We start from the raw sequence: 22,024 nt of genomic DNA on the forward strand, positions 1-22,024 counted from the left end.
CACTGCCACACCTGCTGATGCTGATAAAGGCATGCAAATACCAACCGTTACGCTATGCTGCTGACGGATACACCACCTGCCAGCTCGCATGACTCACGGCCATTAGGAAAGCAATCCCTCTGCCCCTCTATCCACTTGTGAAATTATGTTGGGAAATAAAAGTTTTGTCATCACTGCTGAATGGCTTTCTGTTGATTCACGTAAAGCATGCTCATGCTTCTGTTGAGCTGCGCACAGTAAGGTGCTTGATGTACATCATCATTTTCATTTTCATATCTTCAAAGCCATCTAACCCTAACCCACAGCCTTATGTCATAATTAATTGTGTTTTTCCCTAACCCTTTTCAAACAACAGCTTACACTTACAAAGGTAAAATGTAAGTGTTTTGCAAATGTATTGAACAGTCGCAGTTATTTTTCCCATGTAATTGGGTGTGCTCAAGCCTTCGGCGAGAGCACAACCTTTGTTCTCTCACATATATATTATTATTATTTCTTTTTGCCCCCCTAAAACTCAGTCAATATTTGGCCTACATAGACAACCTAGGTGTCAAAAGTTTCGTCTTGGTAGCGATTGAGTTGCTTCTATTGGGATTTACGTTCCGTTGCATGGTTTAAGTGGAAATTACGTTTTTGTGGCGAAAACTAATGTGGCTAGCAAGCTAACTTGCCAGCTCGCTAACTTGCTAGCCACAGCTAATGACGCTACTTACGTCACTAACGTCACGAAAACTCGCGTGACTACCTCTAGCAGAACATTAGTTTAGCAGCTCGTTAACTTCTGGGAGATAGCTAAGCTAACTGCTTTTGCAAGGGAGCTACAGAAACGCCACAAGCAAAGAGGCCAGGGTGATAACTATTTACTCATTTTACTTTGTGATATGACACACAATTGTGACGTGTAATGTACAATATAAGCTGATTTTATTAAGGAAATACATCTACTTTCGGAAACAGTAGTCTCTATGTCACTGAAGTATTAGCATCATGACATTAGCCTCTGTTGGCCGGGCAACACATACTACAGTGGTCTATGATGCATCTGTTTTCAATCGTTAAAATAAACATTCCTCACAAATACATTTTCGTTGTAGGATTTATTATGACATTACATTACAAGTAAACGATTTGTGGGTGAAATTATCATTACCTGTGGTTTCAAACCAGTGTTGCTCACTGCAACGCTGTAGCCTACGCGAGACACTACAAAAACATCTACACAGCTGTAGGAAGTCAAACGGCGACAGAACATGTTCGGCACTCCCCTTACTTAAATCAAAAATCTATCTAACTACTAACCTTAACTTCATTGCCACAGCCTAAACTTTGTCAATCTGTTCATGAAAATAATTAATTTCAGCCTAAACCGTACAATGGAACGTTAAATCAAATTCAACCAACGCAATCGCTACCAAGACGAACACAGCAGTAGTGTACTGTACTGTACAATTTACCGGGGCAGCTTCTCCACACAGGGCTATATCGCACTTGGCGTTGTTACTGACAATGATCGCTACCAGTGAGCTTTTTATGAAAGCGATTTTCCACTAAATAAATGTCAAGCTTATTTACGTTTTTGGGGGGATATTTTCAGTTAGCAGATGGTACTGTTTGAATCGCGATTCCATCTTCTACTGCTGGTAACGTCGTAGAATAATCTTCAAAGGGGGTTCTTTATTCATGAATGAATGCAATATGAGTAGGCTAAATGCCTTAAAATATCACGAGAAGAGAAAAACTTAAAAGGACGTTTAAGTCATAGAGATTAGGTCAATTTTTACACCGGTCTGCCAAATTTATTCGTTTTGATTCAACGATGAGGCTGCCTCTTGCAGGGGAAATGAGAAGACATCTATTTCATTCTACACTTCACTCGTATTTTCAGTTGTAAATGAGCAGCAAAAAAAATCTTTTAAATCTATGTAATCTTTATGAATAATAAGTATGCATTTTTATATAAAATATACAGAAATATCAGTTGTAAAAATGTCGTCCAAAAACTTACCCCTGTGCAACCGACGCAAGCAAGCACACACTACAATTTCCCCAGAAATTGTACCCTCTCTAGTTTTCCTATATAGTTTAATTGGAACATTTGTCAATATAATCAAGCGCTGACCCACACCTACAGACTTTCATAGCTGGGCTGTGATGGTTTATTAATGTTGCTACCTCAGACTTGATGACTTGCTGTTATAAATTCAACAGCCTTAAGTAGCCCAGCCAAGTGTTCCACACAGCCGAGATTAAGTAAGGGTCTCGTTTGTCTCTAACGTTATAGAGACACATTGAAAAGGTACTTTTTTGTAGTAGAGGAAGAGACTAATTGACTGACTGAATATTTTGTCTGTAGATGTAAAGTAAACATGGGGTGAGTAGAGTACTCATGCAAAATAAATATTTCTGTGTTGAATTTGAGTTAGAGATTAGGACACATTCAGATTTAATTTTAAATAAAATGTGTATGTATACATGTGGTTGTAAGGTTGAAAAGAGAAGGTTAATTGTTTGATGTTATACATTATATGTTTAGCTTTCGCTATCAGCAAATAGTTTTGTATTTGTTTTGGTCGTCATTGTTTATGTGTTTGTGAGAATGCCTTTCAGCAATGATTGATTATGGCTTTGAGGAGCAATTATTTTCTGTCTGTGTAATTACTTGGTATTCCACAACCAAGAAGTGGTGTGCATGCTTTGATTGTAATCAGTATCATTTATTCTTCCTTGCTGCCTTTGAAACAACAACATCACTGTCAATAACAAACTAAGGCCAATTACCTCACCAATACAACAAGCTGTATTGCACTGTAAAGTTAAGATGAATGTGGAGATGGTAGAGGAACAGATGGAGATACAAAAGATACAAACATGTCCATCTGGTCCAATCCAAAGCATGATTGAAAACATCACTGGGAGTTCTGTTAGTTCAGGAGGAAGAAATAGCAAAATTGACTTTTTGAAGTGTGTGTGTGTGTATGAAGAAAGTGAGACTGTCTGCTCCACCCCCTCATGTTATGGAAGCAGAACACAAACATGCAGATGATGAGAGCTGAGAGGTGTAGCTGCTTGATAGAAATGCACCAGGAGATCTCTCTCTCAGCGACATGCACAGAAAACTTAGTCTGTTCTGTAAAGTCCAGGAGCTGCTGACGGTTGCTCTGACATCAGTCAGTTCTGTCACTGCAGGTCAGCCGAAGAAGGTTCCAGTCTCAGACATCGACTGAGATTTCTCTTTTTCCGTGTGTGAAGCAGAGCCGTAGACGCCTCATGTCTGCAGACAACTGGGCTGTGAAACCTGGGTGAGGAGAGGAGAGGAAAAGCACGTCTGGTTAAACATGCTCCAGCGCACTGCTGGTGTCAGGTATGGGTCGACCCAGCCACATCCCACGCAGACGAGAGGGGAGACAGTGGCCCTCCTGTGTGCGGCAGAGCCTGATGGAAGGAACAGGAGTGTGGCCCAGTGATACAGACACACGACAACGCAGCGGGCTGAGCAGATGTTGTTGATTGCTGTAGGGAGTCAGGTGGCTGAGCGGTTAGAGAATCGGGCTAGTAATCAGAAGATCGCTGGTTCGATTCCCGGCAGTGCCAAATGGCGTTGTGTCCTTGGGCAAGGCACTTCACCCTACTGGATAAGAGCGTCTGCTAAATGACAAAAAAAAAAAATGAATGGCCTCTGTGGAGTGAGGCCAGGGAGAGGGTGCCGTTGGTCAGGTATAGGTGGATTATGAGAAGATGGTCCCCTGGACAGGTTTTTAAGTTGGAATTTTGGGGCTTTTATTGACATGAATGACAAAGCCTTTTCACTATACGATAAGAAATGCAAAGTTAATAACAGTGGCTTCAGGCAGAGGCTCTGGTGTAGGGACCCTGTGGCCCTTTGACCCCTGGGCCTGAGCCTGGTAGGCCCGTTCGTTATTCCACCCGTGAGGTCAGGGGTCGGCAGAGGACGTGAGCAGGGTATCTAGATAAGCCAGAGGAGGGAGACTCATTTTTCCATCATTTGTCACTTGTTACTAAATCAATCTTGATCTGGTCATTGGTCATTGGGTGCCTTCGGAGGTGTTTTTAGGCTCTCTGCCAGCAATCCAACACACACCCAAAGATAATCTGTTAGTCCTACTCGCACCGCATTGTACACACACACACACACACACACACACACACATACACACACGCACACACACAGCCCCTCACATGCATGCAGTGTGTAGAGAAGTTTAAAGCGTGCTCAGTCAATCATATTTCACATCAGTGCCACCCTCTGCCCACTCCCTTGGCGTATAACGCTGGCTCTCTGTGGGAGACCTCTTTTCACTGGCAACTAGTCACACATTTGTTCACAGTGTTTCTTGGCTTTGCCTTTTCTCTTCATGTATTTACATTTCCTTTATTTAAATCCAATTAAACTAATGCAGCTGATTTGATTGAAAACAGGCATTACTACATGTCCCCAGACCCTGTGTTTTCTCTCTTGGCCCCCTAGGTAAATGCCACATCGTATTATTGCATGCTCCTGCATGATGGATTGCACTTGTACTATTGCAGAAGGAAGACACAGTTTTGTCATATTGGAAATGTGGGAACGGCTATTCTCATTTCTGCCATCACGCTCTGGCCGTTCGTAACAGCTGCCATTGTGTTGTCGCTGGAATATTTTCTATGCACACGGTGGTGCGTGGCAAAAATAGACACAGCCTTTACACGCTCAATCGGCGTGTCAATTTGCTTAAAGATGGCTGAGCGGTTAGGGAATCGGGCTAATACTCAGAAGGTTGCCGGTTTGATTCCTGGCCTGCCAAATGACGTTGTGTCCTTGGGCAAGGCACTTCACCCTACTTGCCTCGGGGGGGAGAATGTCCCTGTACTTACTGTAAGTCGCTCTGGATAAGAGCGTCTGCTAAATGACTAAATGTAAATGTAAACCCCAAAGACACTGACAGGGAAAACGGTCGAAACGTGTGTTTTTCAACACCACATGAATATGAAATGAATTTCTATCTGTGTCAGCGACACCTGAAGGACAGTTTTTCTCGCTCAGATAAATATTGCTGAATAATGTATCAACCTTTTTGGAGCTGATCCAACAGTATTTCGCATTGAAGGATGCACTTATTGGAAAGGAATCTGTCTCTTGCCTTCCGTCAGACTTTGTCATCTAATCTCCTGTGTTTCTGGGCAGCAGAGCATGGGAGGATGACTGCTCAATGGACTGAATGTATTGTCAAATGTGATCCTGTGTTGATAGAGATACCAGAGGAAGGTGGTGTGTACCAGAGGGAAACATCCAGAAAGTTTTTTTTAAGTTTTTTTTGACAAGCTAGTCAGGAGGCTGTTGGATCACTGACTGGGTCTGTGCTGTCAGATACAGGGCCTACTGTGCATATTTTTCGAGGCAGGAACACTAGATGTGCCGCTGGGAGATGACCAGACGAGGAAACACTGGACCATGTGGAGCCTGACAGTCGAGCAGACATCTCTTAACCCTCGTGCTGCCTTCGGGTCACATGACCCATCAGTCATTGTGACCCACCGTCGTATTGCGACAAATTTACCTCATACAAAAACAAAGTGAAGCATTTTCTTTTAACTGTCGGGCTGTCTCAGACCCCCCACATTGGAATGGTTAAAAGAAAATTATTTTTATTTGTTTTTGTATTGGGTAAAATTGGGTAAACACAACAATGGTTCGTTATGAACCTTTGGGTCATGTGACCCGAAGGCAGCACGAGGGTTAAGTAAATGTACTGGTAGCAACACTCGACCTCAACAAGAGCTGTGGACTGAACCACATAAAAGCTACCAACACAATAACAACACACTGCTTTTTAAAAGGCAACATGGCCACTTATACTGTCTGCTGTTTGGCTATGTAGAACAGAGGTGGAGGAGGGTCTTGACATGTTTGCACACATGGATCCCTTAAGTACTTTGCGATGGTGTCTGATTGTAACCTTGGAGCTGCTTCCACAGCAGGGAAAACAGTGAGTTAGGTAAAGCCATGAGCGGCTTAGATTTCACGAGACAAATCCAACTGTCTCATGCTTATTTATTCATCCAAATTATTATTTTCCGTTGTGTTGCCTTAATTAAAGTTTTGGATAATCGCAGGCATTAGAGGATCTGTCCCTGCAGGGAGTTATTTCCCTCCATCTACAGTTCCGACCGTATTGCACTTGAATGTTTATTTACTTTGTGAGCATTTGGCTGAAGCACAAAGCATCTGACTTAACTCACCAGAGTATCGCAGCTCAAATTGACTTCTTTTTCACTGTTCCCTGCAGACGATTCCATCCTGTTTTCTTTCTCATGTTCATTAATAATTTGACTTCCCTCTGAAGATTACACGTTGGCAAGATTAATGCTGACAATAAACAAAGCAAAGCTCAAACACAGGGGTACACAGTCATGAGCTCAAGCACAAGTTTTTTTTTTTTTTTTTACCACTGTAGCTCCAAAGCTGTTAGTATTCTCTGTGATCATCAGTTGTTTCATTTCTACCTGAGTCATTTTCTGGAAGGGTGCCCCTGCTGTACAGCAGATACGACATTCAGTTATCGCATCAGACTTGTATTTCCCGGTATTAGATCATTTGTTAAGCTGAACTAAACTGTTGAAAATGACTGAAGGATTCCTAATTTCGGTTGAGAGGCCATTGCCAGGCTCCCTCATTCATTTGCTGACCTAATTGAAGGTACCTCTTTATTGTGCCCTTTATCGATCCCCTCACACCTCGTTTAGAGACACCTACTTTGCTTCTTTCCATGGCTCTAAACTAGTGAGAGGCATGGCATTATTGGAGGCAGCACCAAGCCTTGGTGCTGTCTAGCTGTCTGAGGCCATGCCGTAGAGTCAGAGCATGGGCAGAATGACAATTACCGGCACATTGTGTCACCGTTGAGCTTGTCGGTATGTTTGTTTGGATAGTTACATTCGAAACTAGCGAAGCGGACGTGTGTGCCTTTGTAGCCAATCAGAGTCTGAATCACATTGCTGGCTGTGTATGTGTGGCTGGTTGTTGTACTGCCAAGTGACACAGTAATGCATCACCGGTTAGAGTGGTGATAAGGCCCAGATAGGCTACATGCTCTATACCGCGTGTAAAATGTGAATGTAATTCGACTGGAGATACACGGAAGCTGCTTTTTACATAATGAGTCAAATGAAGAACACTAGCACCATTATTGTCACTTAAGGCCAGGTACTACAGGCAAAACCTCAGAATTTTGTTCAGTTTGTCAATTTGGATATTTTTTGATATTTTGGTTCTATAACCAATAAACTTTCATAACATGCCACAATTATTGCCAAAAAAACTTGTTTTTTTATAGGATTTTATACAACCTTGGCCAAGTAAACAAAACCTTAAATCATGGTCTGTTACCATCTTTTATTGTAATTTGTCTCAGCAAGTTAAGAAATAACTGCAAGGAATTGTATAGTGTTGGAAAGCTTATTCTCTCAAGCATATGGCTAGCCAAATCCCTGTTCTAACACTTCTAAATGTTTAACAATGATTTTCTCAAAATGGCATCTAGCACACATGTCAAGCTAGACAACTCTTGGCTCATAATAGGTAAAGCCACACAATTTTAAATACTGCTTTTTACTTGGAATATATAGACATGTTCAGAGAGATTTTCAAATATATTTTGTCAATTTTATGTGGTATTATATACAAAAAAAGAGGCGAAAACGTTGTGTTTTAGCACTTGTCAAGTGCATTTCCACATAATTAACTAAAAAAACATTATTTTGACAATTCTAACCAATTAGTTATTGATCCCATTAAAGAAAACCAAAAAGTTCTGACTTCATCTATGATGTAGTTGCCGTGTTCTACATTGTATGCAAATGAGCGCATATTTAATGAGAAAACACGTCATTTGCATAATTTATTGGGGGGAAAACGAAAACTATTTTGTTTACTATTCCGCTGTAGCACCTGCCCTTAAGATAGCTTAATGGGGGGTGACTGACATACAGTATTGTCCCCATGGCAATGGACGGTATGTCGCAATGTGTGTGGACAATGTGAACAAGAGAGATAGACATGGAGTGCTAGAAAAACCTGGCAACCTGTCTGTGGTTAGGACCTGTCACCTGCTCTCCCCCACAGGCCTGTCACTCTGCTCCCATCAGTGTGCCCTGCAGCGCACAGCCGTGACGGGTGAAGCGGAGGCCCAGTGGAGGCCCAGTGGAGGCTCGGACAGCCCAGTGGGGATGACATAAAAAAAATTGACATTTTTGAAAAGGTGTGATAGATGAGCATGCAACTGTGGTCGTTAATCCATTTCCCAAAGTCCCTGGGCTCTCACTTGCCTCAGTCCCCGGTGACAGACAGGGAACACATTGTTCACTTGGCCCTGCACTGGTGAGAGAGATGGAGGATAGGTACTGTGAGTGAAACAAAATAAATGGAGAGAGAGAGAGAGAGAGAGAGAGAGAGAGAGAGAGAGAGAGAGAGAGAGAGAGAGAGACACAGAGAAGGGTGGTTAATTGAATTTGTATTCAGGAAGAATGATGATGTGTTTGACCCAAAGGGACCTTTGCCTTCCCTCTCAGACAGGGAGGCTTGACTCATTTAACAAAAAGGAAGTTCAAATGCCTTCTTAAACATTATACACGGTTGGCGACATTTTCAGTGCTCCAGACAAAGTGTCATACTATACCATGTACATTTAAACCAGGAAGTCTCCGTTATGCAATAGCCGAAGTGACTCAGCTGGAACAATACATATTTTGTTGACTTAGGGCTTAGCACTGCTGACTAATGGTAGGGTTGTTTGTATGAGGGACTCTGTGAAGGCTGCTAAACAACTCTTTGAGGAGAGGAGGGAACTGTCAGATTTAGTTGTAGGTTTTGTTGTCACTGCAAAGAAACACAATTTAAAGTCTTAAGTTTGTCAAACTAACCTTAGTCCAGATTTAGGATGCAGGACAATTTGTAGGTCGGACATGGGGATTAAGAAGCATTTGGAAAAGACACTTGTAGGAAGAGGATGAGTAGTTGCAGGAGGAGGAGGAGGAGGAGGAGGAAGGGTGAAAAGGAGGCCTGGCCGCCATGCTGCTAAGCAACAGTTTAAGATGATGGATCACCTGGCTTCGCTCGTTTAACTTCCTATCTCGCCAGGGGCAGACTGGCCGTTTTTACTGCCTCATGCTCCTGTATGTGGCCAGCTCTATCTCCTGCTTCCTGCCTCTGTCTCCTGCCTCTTGCCTCTATCTCCTGCCTCTGTCTCCTGCCTCTGTCTCCTGCCTCTATCTCCTGTCTCCTGCCTCTGTCTCCTGCCTCCTGCCTCTGTCTCCTGACTCTGTCTCCTGCCTCCATCTCCTGCCTCTGTCTCCTGCCTCCTGCCTCTGTCTCCTGCCTCTGTCTCCTGCCTCTGTCTCCTGCCTCTGCTATTCCTCCTACATGAACGGTAGAACTAACTGTACCGGTTTCATTGTAAATGAAACCGTTGATACCAAGACTGAGATTATATATTGTATAGACCACGCTTCAAGAAGGAAACTCCGAGGAGTGCATTGTGTCACTTGACAATCCCATCATATTGCACGTATCCAATCAACCTCGCCAACATTGCAGGGCAGTTTAATATGACCCGACACTTACGTGCTCATTTGGGTTTTGTTTCTAAGTAGATGTATCACACAATGCATATCATTCACTCATTGTTGCCTCCACTCTTTGGTCCTGTCTGGCTGTCAGGGGGAATGATCGTCTTTTTCTGCCACTGTATATCATGATATGGTTTCAAGTTGGATTTTTCTGGCACAGAGACATTAAGCCGAACCATTAATTAAGTATCCGTAGGAGTTATGTCAATATCTGTAAAAGTACTACTTGAGAAATCTTGCCTGAGACTCGAATTTGGGCAATGTTTCAAAGAGTGCTTCCAAGCCACCTAAGAGAGATCACAGAGTAAAGAAGCTACTGGCGTACACTACGAGTAGCATGCTACTTGACGAGTCCATTTCAGCAGAGGTGAAGGCTGTTTTTTCTCCATGACCTCCTGCCTGTAAACTCCATTAAGTCAGAGGCAGCCGTGTCTCTGTGGACAACGGCAAGGGTCAAAGGGTGCTGGTGACCTGCCTTTACCCTGAGGGGTTTCATTCCATTTCACAGGGATCTCATTTTCACTCAGAGATAGGCACTTATCTTTCTCTCCTGCACTGTTGTTCTCTCTCTCTCTCTCTCTCTCTCTCTCTCTCTCTCTCTCTTTATTTCTCTGGCTCTTTTTATTTCTCTCTCCCTGTCCCTTTTCACCAAGAACATAGCACAGAACAAACAATCGTTTTATGGCTGCAACTGCTACCTTTCGTGGTGCCTTTCTCCCCCACACCTGCTTTACTTTCCACTCCTGTCTGTCTCTCCTTCTCCTCCCCCCTATCTCCAGTCATGTTTGCACCCTGCTGCTGCTCAGATTTACTGGAAAGCTTGGTCAATTCACAAAAAATGGAAATCGATTTGGCAAACAATAACATCACATAACAATACACTGCTTATGCAAATGGAGTGTAAGCTTGAAGCAACAGTAGTGCCCCTCACTTGCTGAGTGGGATTCGATAAACCTGGTTGGCTAAAAATGTCTATTTATTCCTCATCAGTTTTCAGTTATTCCCTTGGCCTGCCAGCCTAGTAAATGAAAAGAGATAAGTCTCGCTATCTCTTTGTTGGTTTGTTTGTAGGTTTGTTCTATAATAGAGATGTACTGGAGGAACAAGTTTATGGAATATTGTACAAAATTATGTTTTCCTCCACTGTTTAAACTGATTTTAGACTTGTTGCTATGCCTACAGTTCCTGATACGTGGCCATTGGACACCTGGAAATAATTTCTTCACACTGCTGCTGTAGCGTTGCAATCGGCAACTGTTTCCCATTTTCCTGGATGTCACGCTTGTCTATCAATATAAATAATAGAGAGGAAGAAGTTTGTGTCAGCAGGGATGGTGGATGAGAGGTGAACATTGCGTCGATGTGGCTCAGAGCAGATATGGATTTGCAGTGTCAGTCTGGGTGAAAATAGGCGGGGAAATGTGTGTGACTTGACTTTCTTGGTCTTGAGTGCTGTTTCCACGACAACCCCATCTGCCAAGCGGTGTGTTTGAGGTTTCACGGATATGCCACGCTTTCCAGGGCCGTTTGGTGGCAAAGACGGAACAGTGAGACACCACACTGACGGCAGAAGATAAACAGCCGGCCGAGGGGAAAGAAACGACTGAATAAAGAAAAGATAGAGTCCGTGTCTGAGAGAGATAATCTGTCGGTTTGTTGGCATGGGGATTCGTTGTGGAACCACTTGGCAGGCAGAGATATCAAAAAAGGAAGGATTAGGTTTTGCAGAAAGAGTCTGCCAAATTCTTATTTGTATATGTGCTGTGAGAACTTAATGACAAGGACCTTTGAGCCCTCTCATAAAAGACAAGGAAACAGAGGCAGAGATAACCTATTACAAAAGCATGGAATGTATTTTTACAAAATGGGAGTCAGATGGCTGAGCGGTGAGGGAGTCGGGATAGTAAGCCGAAGGTTGCCAGTTCGATTGCCAGCCGTGCCAAATGACGTTGTGTCCTTGGGCAAGTCACTTCACCCTACTTGCCTCGGGGGAATGTCCCTGTACTTACTGTAAGTCGCTCTGGATAAGAACGTCTGCTAAATGAATAAATGTTAATGTAAATACAAACAAACGGTACAACAATTTATAAATACATTTTCCCTACTTGATTGTTTGCACTTCACTTGCAAGTTTTTCAGTGACGTCTCGTCGTGTTCAGAGCTGTGTCCGCTTGTCTGTGCTTTTGGCCATCGTCTGACAACTCCTCCTGTTGACTGTGAAGGTGTCTCGCACTAACGATTGACCTTTCATCGTGACACAAGTCCTCGCTAATGGCCATGTCATCTTTGACTCCTGTGTGGGGCGGGGCAGCGCGGCATGACAGCCAGGTCACACCGGGTCTGTCGGCTCTGTGCTCGCCGACGTTCCCCCTTTGACTTGTGAATGCTAATGAGTTGTGTTCGGTGGACGAAGGCTCCTAATTGGCAGCCGAAGCTCAGGCTCTTGTCTGTGATTGGCCCGCAGGCCCGCAGAGCCGTTCGACTAGTGTAATGTGTGACAGGAGATGACGTGCTTTGACTCCTTTGACATTTCAAGGCCCTGGTTCCCTCAGTGACGAATGCAGATACTGATGGTAAATACTCCATTGCACTGAGGAATTACAATAATTGTCTTCAGAGTACAATAATATTGATACAGTAGACATACAATGTGTCTACAGATACACAGATAGCTATCAGAGTTGTGGGCTTGGAGGTGTTGTAGAGGAAGAGGTCTAAGAAGAGAGAGAGAGAGAGAGAGAGAGAGAGAGAGAGAGAGAGAGAGAGAGAGAGAGAGAGAGAGAGAGAGAGAGAGAGAGAGAGAGAGAGAGAGAGAGAGAGAGAGAGAGAGAGAGAGAGAGAGAGAGAGAGAGAGAGAGAGAGAGAGAGAGAGAGAGAGAGAGCGCGGAAGAGATGGGAGACAGGAAGGTCAGAAACAGACATTTTTCAGGGCACCAGAACAACAGCCACCACACCTCTCATTGTGAGACGAGATGTCCACCTGTCTTGCTGAGGCCTAATGGGGCGATGACCTAGTCTTAGCTGAGCAACACACATCATTACTGGATAAACACAGAGAAGGTAAGAGGCTCTAACAAAGGCTGGTGGGGTGGTGTGGAGGATGGTAGATCATGGCTCCATTAGTGCTTCAGCAGATGGAGTCTGTACTGACCTACTGTACGCCACATGCCACATTCGTCTCTCCTTCCACACAAACACATATAATGGAAGTTGACTGCCGCGCTAATTAAACATAATGCTCTCTGCCCTATTAGCGGCCGAGAATTAACACGCGTGCGTGCCTGTCTGTCTCTCTGCTATGTTCCTGACATGATTAAAGTTGATCAGAGACCTACTCGTGTGTCTGCGGGCGGGAGTGCTGGCCCTATAAATATTTATCCCTGTGCTCTTCTCTGGCAGCTCTTACTCTCTGGTTTATCTTATGGAGATTCATATCTGTGTTTCGAGCTGTCTTGCAGAGAACAAGACCTCCCACGTGGTTAACCCATATCTTCCTCCTGCCTGCTGGCCTGTCCCCACCATACCCTGCTCTGGACAGGCTATCCATCATGTCTGCGGATACTGTAGTACTAATTGTTCAGGGGAATCACCTTCCAGGTGTTTATTCCTCCACCACACATGAGTTAAAGCACATCCCACGGCATGTATATCAGCCAAGCAAAACGTTTAGGGGAAGTGCTATGCTAAAAGCATCGAGGACGTCCTCAGAGCGTTACAGCCCAGCGTTTACGTTTGAGCAGCTATACATCATACAATCGTATCCACTCATTCTCCCTGCCTGCCTTACTAAAGGGGAAGGTAGGTTCCGGGTTCTTCTAGTGATTATTATTCATGAACAGGGACCTCACAACTGGGGTCTCATTTACATGTTTGCATGTGTTACACAATTCACCTAAAATTAGCTGTGTTCTGCAAGTTTGACTCTAATCTATTATTCATAGCTACCTCAAAGTCATTTGCTGGCTGTTTGTGTCAGGCTTTAGCACCTGGAATGGAGGACAGTACTGAAAGCTATTATCTTGGATAAAAAATACAATTTCTTCAAGATTTCACATTATCTTAACAATTTGGTAATGACATTCCACTTGGAGTGGAAAAAAATGTTTTCTTGTTCGTTAACAGTTTTTGTCAAGATGTTTCACTGCCCCCAACTTGAATGTCAGTAATTACAAATACAGTTTTGTAATTTCTCAGACGTTTTAAACTCCATTGCGGTAGCAGGTCAGAGCGTGTTTGAAATTCGTACCATTTGAATGTGGCCTAGGTTGTTGTATCCCCTTTCTCAATGCCTTATGTAGCAGCACTTACTCCAGAATGAACATTGTAAAGGCTGAAAGCTTCTCTTTCTCTCTCCAAAGCGCTTTCAGTCATTTAGCTGTTCTTGACTGAGTAAGGCTCGCCTGCCTGATGCCCGCTGGGCTGGTCGAGACTGTGTGACTGTGTGCAGGATGGAGGATAGGGGCTGAACAGAACCACGGCCCATCACTCTGAAACAACAGCATTTGTGGGCAGTGTTCCTTGGCATGTAACAGTGCATGGCGTCGGACATATAAAAAGCACAATCTATCTCTCCAATCCTTTGAAATGGAGAAGGTGTTAGAGATTGTATGCCGTTTGAATTGTTTGGTGAATTTAAATCAGGGGCATTCAGGTAAAAAACAATCAAGTTTTTATTGTCATTACGGATCTTAGAAGACTTATGTCACACTGATTTCTTAGCATTTGGCTGCAGGGTCTCGTGACATTCATTAAGAGTGGCTAATGACCTCATTAAGGCGGGCAACTGCAAGAGCAACACCTCTGTTGAGAAAATGGCCTCGTCAGCAAGTAACAAATGTGTGTCCTCGTCCAACAGATCCATCTCTAACCTGCTTTCTTTACGCTGTGTGTGGCCTGGTCGTTAGTGCCTTCTGACCTTCTGACCCTCTGTCTCCGCAGGTGTTCACCAGGTATGGGAAGTGCTACATGTTCAACGCGGCAGAGGAGGGCAAGACCCTACGCACCACCATGAAGGGCGGCACAGGCAACGGCCTGGAGGTCATGCTGGACATCCAGCAGGACGAGTACCTCCCTGTGTGGGGCGACACAGGTAGACCCTCCCCTTCTCCCTGGCTCCCTGAGTCCTACCCTCAAGCTGTCCCAGCAAGCTGACAACCGACACACAGAGATTACACCCCACACGTAACTTATAGCAAACTATTAAACTAGAGAGACATGCTACAAATTTGAGATGCCATAATCCAGTACTTATGACAATTCTGTCAAATAATCTTTAAAGCTGTGATCCAGCTCTTAAAAACCTTTCCAGCCGTGAAATTCCTTTGATGTTTTCATGATGTTAATTTCCTTCAAATTTGCCATTTGTCTTGAGTCCTATGGGCAGTTTTTGTTTTTTTTTTGTTTTTTTTTTTTGGGGGGGGGGGGGGGGTGCCGTGAAGCAGAGTGGCTCCATGCTGCAGTTCCTCCAATAAGCAGCTCATTTCAGAACAAGACAAGACTGGGCAGTATCTGGACAAGCCAAGCAGGACATGGAGAACCTGGCAGATGGACATTATTTACTTTGAGCTCTTCCACAGAGCAGATCTACCGTACAGAACCCAATGGTGTCTCTCCAAAATATTTTTTTTTCTTCCACCATCTGCTGCAGTGGTACATTCATGTCATTAGCTACCCTGCACACACCTCAGTGAGTTATATTGTTCAGGCACTGTCACAGCCAGCTACCGACAGTGAATACACCCCTCCCTCCCTCCTCTTTGTTTATCCCTGTACAGATTACCAGCTAGCAGCTGAGTCAGCCGTCATAATTTAGGACCCTAACCACTGAACATCCTCATGGGGCCTCGTCACCGTAGATATGGACACTGGCTCCCGTACAGACACACACGGCACAGAACTCTCCTCCAGTCTCTCCTCATCTTCTCTAGCCTGCTCCTCCCTTTCTACCCTGTAAAGAGCCAGCTGTCCATTAGGCCTGTTTGTGTCTTGGCAGTCCTCCTGGGCTGGTTAGAACGGAGTTCTGGCCTGGGAGTGTTCGGCTGCTTTTCTGACAAGGTAGCAGGTGGGAGGAGGTTGGATACAAGGCCTGTTGATGCTTGTTTCAGGTTGTTTTGTAGCTGGTCAGTAAACCCACTGCCTGTATGTTTATATTAGCGGTTAACACCATCTTCAATGAAGGCAGGACCAAACCCAAACAATGATTGGAGTTTGCAAGTGCAATCATTAGCAATCATTTTACTTGACTTTCAAGAAGGATTATAAAATGAAAGTCAAGTGATTGAGCCCCAAGGAGGCTGAAGGAGGAGCTGTGTTCAGATCCACAGCTGAGAATGGCAGTTTGGAATAACAGAAAGAGCATGTGGCAAGTCCACTTCACTAATCATACCCATTTCAAAACGTCTTCAGTTTTGTATGTCCGCTGCCCCCCCCCCCCCACCCCCCCCCCCCCGAGTCAACAAAATAATGTCCTCCACCGGAAACTGAATCGGGACAAGAAGGAGCGACTCGTCATCCCTGTCAGATCCTCTCCAGCACGAGAGCCCTCCATCACTATTGACAGCATCTCAGTGGCAGCATCTCACTATGCAGAAAACCTTCATCCTCAATGACAACCCGAATTTCAAGAAATACAATCCTGAAGAGGATCATCCTGTTCCAGACAGGGCGCTCAACCCAGCGGCTTGTCAATACCACAGTCCTCTGCCGCCTTGATTACAGAAACTCCCTCCTGTGATTTTTATCTGAATGTTGATTAATTGCTGGGTTTACTGATAGTACTTGTGGGCAGTGATTTTGAACCGGGATTTGTGATGAGGCTGTTTGTTAAAAGTACCGCACACCCCTCCAGCCATTAAAGTCCAGGCCATGGTATAGTAATTGCTGTGAATATTTATATTTTTTATTTTATCAATACTGCTTCTCATATTTCCACAGATTTTGCCTACAACTCAAATCTTCTGGCATGTCTTATTGTACATTAACATGAGAAGATCACACTGGCCTGTGAACAGATGTTCACTTCCTGTAATGCTTAGCACGTTGTAAACTTTCACAACTGCAAAGTGTTTTAGTGGGAACTCCTCTACTCGAGCTCGCAATCAATCCAAACTTGTTAGGTTTTTTTTCAAATTAAATTAGAAGAACCCAAGAGATTTTTCTGCGTTGGAATAGAAACTATCCAATTGCCATGCAAATTTATTTCGTATATGAGGAAAGGGCCAAATGAACCCATGTAGTTGATAACATGTTTAGACAGAAGTCAATGAGAAAGTCCTTAAGCAGCTAATTATTTCACCTACAGTGTGAAATTTCTCACTGCATACTCTACTACCAGCCCGACACAAGCATTACCATGTGTTCGGTAGGTGCACAACTGGAGTTTCTAGAACTTTCCAATCCAGAGGGAAGAGACGTCAACACTGACCAGCCACACACACACACTCTCAGCCACACACACACACACACACACTCTCAGCCACACACTTCTCTCTCTTTTCTCATTCTTTTTACCATCTGTCTGTTCGGTTTGGCGTTACATTTTTCATCTAATAACTTGCCATCATCTCAGATATCTACCATGTTAGTAAAGAAAAGAAAGTGGAACTTCAAACAGCAGAGTTGGTGCATTTCGGAGTTCTAAGGCCAACATGAAGAAGCTTTTCTCTCTTATCTCTGTTCTCATCTACGTCTGCCCTGTCAAGTTATTTCAGTATTTTTGTATGTCTGATACACCAAGAGGCTCATGAAAATAATATTAATTCAACGGCAGGTCAGACACCCTCATTAAATTGCCACATTAACTGCTTGGCTAATTTTGTGATGTAGGTTTGTTGTTGTATTTAGAGTTTAGAAAAAAGTATCTTAAATATACGGAAAAGCTTGTTAGCTATTGTACAAATCTGTAATCAGTGCGGGTTAGTGGTGAGTGGGGAGGCCTTGGTTATAGGTGTGTTAAAGCTCTAAAGAAGAGAGCGAGGGAGAGGAGAGGGAGAAAAGGAGAGAGGGAGGGTTTGGGATTGGTTGTTGTTGAGGAAGTTAAAATACTGTAGAAACCTGTCTGACCTCAAGCACAACGTTTTGGCTGCGGCGGCCATCTTGAGTTTAGCTGAGCCTGTGCTGATTTGATTTCATACACACACATGCTCCTAGACACACAAACACACACACTTCAACCAATCTCCCTGCCTGCCTCCTGCCACAGACCCTCCACTCCCCCTCTCATCCTTGGCCTCTTATTCAAGCAGAGAAGGAATCACACCTAGTACAGCCAGTCATGCCAGGAAATGAAATTCATCCATAATAGAAGTTGACCAGTTGAATCTGAACACATGACTTGTGGAATGAATAACAGTGTGCACTATTATGCAAAGAGAGCAGCCACATTGAGATGCTGATGTTTATTCAGAGATTCATATTTTCAGAAAAATATAATAAGCGTAAGGAGGATAACAATGATGATACTGTGCAAATATTGATAATGTAACCCTGCCGCTCTGTACTGTCATTCTAATCATTTTATGATAGATTTGATATAAATAATAATTCTGCTGCCTTAGCTTGTGTCTTTAACTGCTGTCTTTTGATCCCAATATGCAGAATAGTCACTAGTTTCAATGGGGTCAATGAGCAAGCAGTACTAGGTAGTAGGTATGAGCAAAACAGACCTTGTCATTCTCTACTTGTGGACATTCCCTCCTTTTGCCCGTGGCATGTTTGAACTAATTTTAAAGCTATTATCCTGTCTTGGTGACGGGTTTCCATGGTGAGGGCAGGTGTGGGGATCGAAGAGCAGCAGTTAGGGGTCTGTGTATCTGTGCCTTCTGTCACGCCTGCCCAGTTAGCAGGCGCGCTAGACCCAGGAGCTATGCTGCCCTGCAGGCTGATTGAAGCTCCTGCCTGCTATGCTGGAAGCGGAAGGTTGGATTGAATGTTCAACGAACACTGCCGGTGGATGTAAAGGCTGGAGAGAGAAAGTTATTGATTTAGATAAAGACTCCTCTTCCTGTAAGGTGTGCTAATGCGTGCCTGGCACGATGATTCTGGGAGAAGTATGCATGCCTCTGAAACCCCTTCATATTCCTGAATACTCCTATCTGTGAGTGTGTGGTTGTGTGTTCTGTGTAAAATCCCTTTCATCTTCAGAGTTAGCATACAGACAGTGCAATCTTTTATTTCAGCACCCTCTTTTTGATGTTGAGCCGAGGCAAATGGACTGACGATCCACTGACTTGGTGTAACCATAGAGAGGGAGATGACTGTAATGAAAGCGTATTGATTTTCTTCACCAGCTCTAGAGTAATTCTCCAAAGGTGGTTTCATCCAGGACGTTCCCTCCTTGAGTATGCCAGCGCAAATGTGTTTTTGTATATAGCTTGTAAACAATTACTTGAAACAAGTGTTTTTATGTGCGAGTCAGAAACAGGGAGAGTTAAGAGAGGGTGAGAGAGACAGACAGAGACAGAGAGAGACAGACAGAAACCGAGAGAGACAGAGAGAGCGAGAGCGTGCATCCAAGGACACCTGTGGTGTTTGTCTTCCAGAGGAGACAGCGTTTGAAGCTGGGGTGCGGGTGCAGATCCACAGCCAGGCGGAGCCTCCCTTCATCCACGAGCTCGGCTTCGGAGTGGCTCCGGGGTTCCAGACTTTCGTGGCCACGCAGGAACAGAGGGTAAGGGACTGCAACCTCTCTCCTCTTTACCAACCATGGCGTGGAGCTCTTGGCATGGAGGGCTTTCTATCGTGTGTGTGTAGTACGTGTCTTGTGTGTCCGCATAGCTGTGCGTGTCGGTTCCCTCGGTTTCTCTGCCTTAAGCGCTGCATCCTTGGTTGTCTCTTCGAAGACGATGACTGACAGATGATAACCTCCTCTTCTGTCAGTGTCCATGACCTTGCTGTCAGCCAAGTGGTTCACCCCCTCATTCCCACTCAGTCGTTAAGTGCTTGTCTCCACCAACAGCAGCATCAAGGCCTCCGGCCTCATAAATCAAATCAAATCAAATGTATTTGTACAGCCCTTTTTACACGCAAGCATGTCACAGAGGGCTTCACATATGCCCATAGAACTGCCCCTCAACCAACCTAAACCCCCAAGGAAGACAAGGAAAAACTCCCAAAAAACTCTCAACAGGAGAAAAAAAAATGGAAGAAACCTTGGGAGGAGCAATTCAGAGAGGTATCCCCTCCTCCAGAGACGGTTGGTGGGAGAGAGGAGCAGAACACAGGCTAAACATAGTCATACAGTGTCGATGGGTTTTTAAAACACCAAAATCCATTATTCAACTTTATAGATGTAGGACAGGACCGGGAGACTCGCGACCAGGTCCAGCGTTGGCTGACCGACGACCAGGCAGGTGCTGACAACTCAAACCCCCCACACCACAAGGGATGTGTGTGGGGGGGGACAGAGAGAGGAGAGCAGGGATTAGAGAATGCCAGGAGCAGCTAACAGTTACAGTCATAATAGAATGAGATCCCCACCGGTCAAGTGTGGACTGGTGCAGCAATTTAACAGAGCAAAAAAGGGGAATTTGATGCAACCCCACACACCAAGACAGCGACAGCCCCCCTCATTTGGAACATGAAATCTGTTCCAGGGGAAGAGAACTCTAAAATAAGTTATACTTAAAGAATAAGGATGGAAACAACCCGTCCCCCGTTGCCTCCAACTAGTAACATACTTACCTTTAACAGTCGTAGAATTGACTAAACAATAATGTTTTTAACCTAATTTTAAACGTCGAAACAGTATCAGACTCCCTAATTGAGACGGGTAGTTTATTCCAGAGAAGAGGCGCTCTATATGAGAACGCCCTACCTCCAGCTGTTTTTTTCTTAATTTTGGGAACCACCAGATAGCCGGCATCTTGAGATCTAAGTGTCCTTGCGGGGCAATAGGGTGCAAGGAGACCGGAGAGGTACAGTGGTGCCAATCCATGCAGAGATTTGTAGGTTAGTAGTAGAACTTTGAAGTCAGCTCTGGCTTGGATAGGGAGCCAGTGTAGAGAGACAAGAGTAGATGTTATGTGATCAAACTTTCTTGTTCTGGTCAATAGTCTAGCAGCAGCATTTTGCACCCGCTGTAAATTTTTTAGGTGGGTAATTGGGGAGGCCAGAGAACAACACATTGCAATAGTCCAATCGGGACGTAACAAATGCATGTATTAGTTTTTCGGCATCATCCTTTGATCCTCATAGACTCAGTAGACCTCAAACCTAAGTGCACTGGGAGGCCTGTAGACACAACCTGTAGCTAAGCCAGGGGCTGCTCAACAAGGAGGTTATTCTGGTCTTTACCCAGAAACCAGGCTCCCAGGTTGGAGAAAGGCTCGGTTTGGAGTAGGACAGGGCTGCCATGATGAGTCATCTGGACTGAAGGCCCCTGTGTGCCCACGGTGTCGCCACTCACAGTCTGGAGGGGTGGATGCATGGATAGACTGTCTCCACTCTGTGATGTCACAGTCTGGAGGGTGGATGCATGGATAGACTGTCTCCACTCTGTGATGTCTGTGATAGACTGACCTTCTGTGGCTCATGGGCCCTACTATCTCTCCTTCTTTCTCGTATTTCTCTCTATTATTTCTCTCTATTTGCCCTCTCCTTTCGCTTTTTATGGAGTTGTTTTTTTACCCCAGGTTGCCATGGGGAGTTGACTTGATTGTCTTTTGATTGCCCTTGTCAGAGAAGAAATATTTCTGCAAGATTAATGCCCTTGTTCCTAGTTTTAAATGGCTAGTGTGTCTAGCATACAAGATCACTGTTCCACAGGTTACCACAAACTGTTCCGAAATAAAAAAAACAAGACAAATACACCTCTTAAAAAGGAAAACGGTTATAATATCTATCATTTTGTCAGCACATTCAGTATAACAGAGTTGAATATAAATCATGCTTTTAAAGAGTTTCGGAGAAGATCAGAATCAGAATTTGGTTTATTCGCCTTGTAGGTTTATACAAACACAGAAATTACTGTGGCAGGAAGGTGCAAACAATAAACATATACAGATCTTAAATTAAAAGTAAAAAAGTATAATAGTATAACCAATTCTAAGAACTAAACAATCTAAGGGAAAATCTAAGGACAGGAAAAGTGTATTTCCTCTCAACCCTACACAGAAAAGAGAGGAAAATTAGGTTGAGTATTCTATAAACGCCTCATGTTACCGGTCGGATCCCCAGTTCCTCTACACCTTTCCTCAGACCCGTCTCTGTACAACATCGCCTGCTGCTTCGCTTTAATACCAGACACATTTCCCTGCATCCAGCACAGTGGCAGACCAATGAATTCAGCTCCTCATAATTAACTCAGCTTTCCACTTTGAATTACAAAACCAGAAAGACCTCTCGCTGTGTTATGTTCTTTCCTGTGTTCCTGAACGGCCCCCTGAAGATATGTCCTGAGCTGACC

At 44.2% G+C, this 22,024-nt stretch overlaps 1 protein-coding gene across 3 annotated transcripts in view; it reads left to right on the top strand.

The window, feature by feature from the left end:
- The window catches only part of asic2 (acid-sensing (proton-gated) ion channel 2), a 168,124-nt gene that overhangs the window by 136,745 nt on the left and 9,355 nt on the right, over positions 1–22,024 (top strand). For all 3 annotated transcript variants that reach the window (XM_062446264.1, XM_062446269.1, XM_062446256.1), the window contains 2 exons: positions 14,560–14,710; positions 19,161–19,288. In XM_062446264.1, the coding sequence (XP_062302248.1) occupies positions 14,560–14,710; positions 19,161–19,288 (279 nt within the window). The remainder of the gene's footprint in view (positions 1–14,559; positions 14,711–19,160; positions 19,289–22,024) is intronic.

Source organism: Osmerus eperlanus, chromosome 2 (genome assembly GCF_963692335.1).
Source record: "Osmerus eperlanus chromosome 2, fOsmEpe2.1, whole genome shotgun sequence".
NCBI classification, from domain to species: Eukaryota; Metazoa; Chordata; class Actinopteri; order Osmeriformes; family Osmeridae; genus Osmerus; species Osmerus eperlanus.